The 6,031-nt window shown below is 29.5% G+C and overlaps 1 protein-coding gene across 1 annotated transcript; it reads left to right on the top strand.

Annotated features, from left to right (window-relative positions):
- The first annotated feature begins 692 nt into the window (after positions 1-692).
- On the top strand, positions 693-1,842 carry LOC148308552 (uncharacterized). Its single transcript, XM_088261472.1, has 2 exons — positions 693-988; positions 1,078-1,842. Exons 1-2 carry the CDS (start codon positions 781-783, stop codon positions 1,251-1,253), a joined length of 384 nt encoding a protein of 127 aa, XP_088117598.1. The 5' UTR covers positions 693-780; the 3' UTR covers positions 1,254-1,842.
- The last annotated feature ends 4,189 nt before the right edge of the window (positions 1,843-6,031 follow it).

Here is a 6,031-nt window from a genome sequence, read left to right on the forward strand (position 1 = left end):
CTCTCCCACCCAATAATTTAACGCAAGTTTTTCGTTTTATAAAAATATCAAAAGTTTAAACCTTCATATATCCCTTATTTCTCTACATATTTCAATAAGAATGCTACCGACAGTCTTGTGATTTTTCATATTAATTTATTAGCCAATAATCACACATCGTGATATTTATCCATTATTGTCGGCTCTATTTGGTGATGTTAATGGTCTACCCTCCCCCTCCCCGTTCATTTTCCCCATTCCAGTATTGACATATCGCTCACTCCTTTCAAGAACGTCATAAATCAAAAATCGTCAATTTTCAGTTGTGCATGTTGTTAGAATGCCCAGAAAATGTACTACATCCCAGCAAAAGCGGCATATGTATTTTTAACTTAATATTTACCCGCTACAGGGCAGAAAGTGTTGTTTTTGCATTTTGAAGAAAAGGTATTGTTTAATTATTTTTTTAAATATACTAAATATTTTTCAAATGGAGGAAAAACCATCAGGTTTTACTTAAAAGATCTGTTGCACAGTAAAAAGTTCAATAAGTGGCTTGATGTTTATTTTTAATACATTGTATTATATTTTTAAACTTTAAAAACGTTCTCCTGAAAAAACAAGTATTTTGATTTATGACGTTCTTGAAAGGAGTGAGCGATATGTAAATTATTATAGTTTGTCTGTGGTTACTATACAGTATTCAATATTTGAACGAGGTTTTGACGTTTGATAGTTTTACGTGTTTATTTATTTTAATTTAACCTGCCTCTAATGATTTAAAATTAAGTTTCATGGATCATGGAGAATTTTTTTGAAGAATGTCCGAAAAAAGTGTTTATAAAAACACTTCAAACAATCAAAACTCCATCGCCCGTTTGGGTAAATGGAAAAATTGAGCAAACAGTAGGGACGAATATTCTTATAATAAATGATGGAACAGGTCGAGTCAAAATTTCCAATTGTGATTCTAGTGACAGTCTGGGAGACAGGAGTTGGGTCACCAAAGGTTAACAAATAATAATTTTGTTTAAAAAATATATTGACAGGGGAAACATACTTTTATTTCAAATTATTAACTACTTTCAATAATTGCAGGTTCTCACTGTTGTGTGATCGGGATGCTGGTGAATACAAAGGGATTAGCAGAAATAGTTCCGGCCAAGTTAATAAATATACCTCAAGGTGAAATTAACATTAAATCTTGGATTTCCGAAGTTGAAGATTTGACTCTATTTTTAGAAGGAAAAATTCTTCCTGATATTGCTACGTAAATATAAGTATATCCACGTGCATATCCTTTCCCAGCATCGTACAGTGTGTAGTGATCTTGGATTACTCCAAAGTGTATAATTTTTCCCAGATTTATATATCCATTTTATGCAGATTTTGTTTTTTATGGAATCAAGTTGCTCACTCCATTCAACAACGTCATATATAAAAAAACTAGATTATTCAGATAGTTTAAAGATTTAATAAAATGTATTAAAAATAAATATCAAGCCACTTATTGAACTTTTTACTATGCAACAGACCTTTTTAGGTAAAACCTGAATGTGTTTTCTCCATTTGAAAAATATTGAGTACATTTAAAAAAATTATTAAACAATACCTTTTCTTTAAAATGCAAAAACAACACTTTCTGCCCTGTAATGGGTAAATATTAAGTTAAAAATATGCCGCTTTCGCTGGGATATAGTACATTTTCTGGGCATTCCGAAAACATGCACAACTGAAAATTGTCAATTTTTGATATATGACGTTGTTGAAAGGAGTGAGCGAAGTGTTAATTTTGAATTTCTTAATCTTTTTGTAAATATAAATATTCTTAATAATAAAGAAAAAAAAATACACACGCCAAAACTATTGTATATTTTTATTATTATTCAAATATTGTATAAATTATCTGACAAATAAATAAAGTTAACATTAATATAAAAAAGAAAAATACCCTTCTTCATAAATTTATTTAAATTATACTGAATAACAAAAATAATATATTTATATTTACATCAATAATGTATTTCATGGACATTAACACATTCTGTGCGTCGAACACTGCTCCCGTGTCCATATAAATATTGCAGTCACGCGTTGAACACAGGAGTTGTGTTGAATAAAGATGAAAATTCGTAGCCGGCTATGTGTGTTTTGAAAACACACTATTTACAATGTTGAAATAGAAAGTAGAATTTTATTTTGGACACAAAGTCAGGGGTTTTTAAAAATTCGTGAATTGAAAACATTATTTTATACACAGTGAACGTGTTAACATGTGTGAACCAATATAATTAATTTATTTCCTGCTTTTTAATAATAAAGCAATATTTTAAAATACTTATGACAATTTAACCTTCCCTTCCCGGTGTTGTGTACCTTGTACACATTGATTCTAATAACCATAATATCTCTATAAACATAATAAATACAAGGCTAAGATTTTAGGTATTCCTCCATAACATATTTACGCATTGATTTAAAAAAGAATATTATTAGTAATAATCATAATTTATCGGGTACATTAGAGGTATTTTGTGAATATCGTAAACAAATTCACGATAAACAGCGCATGAAGTTATAGCTATATTCACATCTCACTCTTGCATACTTACACTGTGCAAGCGTGAGGAGCTCAAAGCTCAATGTTCTCTAGCTAGCTAGCGGGTTAGTGGCAGTAGCTCTTGAGCTTTCAAAAAGAAAGGACCTATGCTTGTTCTGTGAGCGTTGCCAGATGTTTTTTTTTAATGTTTTCAGCAAATAAATCTAAATTATTATAATTTTTTACTTCATTTATAATTAATTAAGGGGATTAGCTATGAATGTCTGTATTTTTCCGATTTAAAATCGCAAATTTTGTATTGTGTAGTGACTACCCAACACCGGGACGCGCGTTTTATTTTAGCACCGGAAGGGAAAGGTTAAAGAGAACATGAATATATAGAACATGACAATATATAGAACAAGACAATAGTATGCATAAATATTTAACATTTTTTAATACTTATAATATATCCTAATAGAGCAGTATAAAAGAAAGAGCACCTCTTTGCAATAATTAAAAATTTGCAGTAACCAAAATGATTTTTTACTCCCTTTTTTAATACAGTCGAACTCAGTTATTACGAGCACGGTTATAGCGAGATCTCGGATATAACCAGGAAACATAAGTTGAAATTTTGGTTTCTGGTTTTCTCCATACATTTATTCACGGTTATATTGAGCAACTTCTCGGCTATAGCGAGCAAAAAGAGATCGCCTTCTTTAAAATGTTTTAAATATTGGAATGTTTTAAAACATTTTCGACCCTAAGCAATTAAATCCAACCGGGGAATTAGACCGTTGCCGCCGGGATCGGATTACGTTTATGACTCTCAGTACTAAATTAGTACTCTAAGTAAAAAAAAAGTTACACATATTGCATGTTGCAAATTACAAGCTTTGTCATGTCTGTAAGGACCTACTTTATTATGTATAATAAATAACTTATTTTATAGTTTTTGAACGTCATGCTTGTTTTGGGGATTTTTACTATAGTTTCCATATTTTGTATGTTCTATGCTTACTATGAACATTGTATAATAAACATTACGGGGTGGGGAATGTCAGATCAATTCTAGAGCAGGTCAGAAAAACAACCCCTCGAATTATCAACATATCTACTTATAATAAAAAGTGTCTCAATTCGTGAAAAGGCGGAAATTATTCGTGAAATAGAACATGGCGCGAAAAATGTTAAGTGAATAAGAAGCGAAAGTGTAAAAAATGTTTTCATCATTCTCAGTATCAATATTGTATTTTTATCTGCATTTAAAAAGAACATCACGGACTCGAAAAAAAAAATAGAAACTGTGATTGTATGAATTTTGATGAAACTGTTTTTTGTACTCAAGCAGCACAGGATTTTCCAATTTTTATAGGAAAACTGGATTGACAGAAAAATATGACATGTGTGTAATGGGTGAATTGTTTGAATTTTGTTTCAATTGCTACATATTGTATTATGTGACCATTCCAGATGACATACTTCATGTGATAGGTGTGTTTTAAAAAAAAAAAACCTTTTCTCGGAAATAACGAACGCATTCAGTCGGTCCCTTCATCCTCGTTATAAGCGAGTTCGACTGTATTTAAAAAAATATTTAACTTATTCAATAAATGTTTTCATTTTTTTATTGCCAAATAGATATACGTCAGCTCAGATGACAGAATCTCCAATGTTCTCAAAAATATGTTTGTAAAAGTGTAAACTACATACCCAGAGAAAATTATCAGTATTCTAAAATAGTTATTTAATCTTAATAAAATCAACCCTAAGAAATTTAATATGAAATTATGCAGTAATTTTAGGTTCTCTATTTATTTCAATATTCTCTCTTACAAGACGAAACAATTCACGAGAATGAAATTTTTTTTACTTAGAAACTAAAATTAGTTTTTGATATTTCATTTAATTGGTTAAAATAGAGTTCAACAATATAAATATCAGTAGAATAATAAATTGGGAACATTCCTGGTTAAATGCATACTAAATACAGTTTGACAGTGTACAGTTTGACGAATGAGTATTCTTCTCGATATAATATTAGGATAAAATATTTATAACAAATATTTTATCTCAGTCACCGGTGTTATGTAGCTCAAATAATTTTTGTTTTTATAGCAAAAATATTTTGAAAAATCTGACAGTATAAACAAAAATAAAAAATAACATTCATTTCATGAGTGAAAAATGGATATTTATCGAGTGATATAATTTTAAATATTTGTATCACCCAATACAAGGGCATGTGCTAAATAACAAGATGAGAGGGAGAGGGGTATTCTTGAATACGCTGTAACATTCTAGCTGACATATCAGTATTCAAACTCTATGCGATCTGTGATTAGAAATAGAGGCAGAAGGTTCAAACAGTGCGTCCACAGATGCTGCTTATAAAGTGATATATTAAATGGATAACAATACATAATGTTAATAAGTCTCACTCCATTTCATAGTAAATAATTAATTTAGATTAGAGCAAACATTTAATATTATATTTTTAACATTCCTATACTTACATGTGAAAATAAATAAAGGTGAAAAATCTCATATTTATAAATATTATTTCGAGTGAATCTCTTAAACTGAGAATATTTCAACAGTGTTAATTTAAATAAAAATTAATGGAATACATAATACAGTGTCATTTAACTGCTGGTTAATGGGGAACGTTTCTTGCTAATTTCTTATACTATTAATTATGTAATTCGTAAAATGTTATCAATGGGGTCTGTCTTTCAACTGTGATGAGTTCTTTGAAAACATCAAAAGTTATACAGCTTTAGCTCCATAAGCAATGTTATCGTTCCCAATTAACAAATAATTTGACACCATTTCGATTATAAAATATAACTTAGATTAAATTTACAATACAAAAAGGTTAAGAATATCATTCGTGTCCTCCACTCGTATATTATTTGTACTAAATCACAACAAACATTAAAAGAGGGAAATCTTGTCAACAACCATTGCCTCATTTAAATGAAGTAATCAGATACATACTATTTATTACAAAACACGACTCCAAATGGAAAATTAAACACACCCGAAAGGTCCATAATTATTTTTGATTTTTGTCTCACCAAGCACAGAGCCCGATCCATATTTCGAGCCAACGGAAAATACGAGACATTCGATGATTAATTTTTCTCGCTTGGAATATTATATTTTCATAATTTTTTTATTAATCTATAATCACATTGCTTCACATATTTTAAGATTAAATTGTCATGTACTGTAGTTGCGGCCTATAAAAACTTACCTCCATTTATGAATATAGCTACTATTTTCTTAATATGTATTTTACAAAATAGAAATACATATGTACTTGTAAACATTTACACTTCCGTTTATCCGTATTATAGCAGAAAGATCGATACATAACTGTTAAAGGTTGAGAGGCGATCTGATTCTGATTCTAATTCACCGAGTCCTGATTATATTGGATATTGTATTAGTTTGTGCCCAGTTTTAAAATAAACATAATTCAATGTGTAAAATTTCAGTTAAAAG

This window comes from Brachycentrus maculatus, unplaced genomic scaffold, assembly GCF_059751285.1.
Source record: "Brachycentrus maculatus isolate JH-2025_06_01 unplaced genomic scaffold, ASM5975128v1 h1tg000157l, whole genome shotgun sequence".
Taxonomy (NCBI): Eukaryota; Metazoa; Arthropoda; class Insecta; order Trichoptera; family Brachycentridae; genus Brachycentrus; species Brachycentrus maculatus.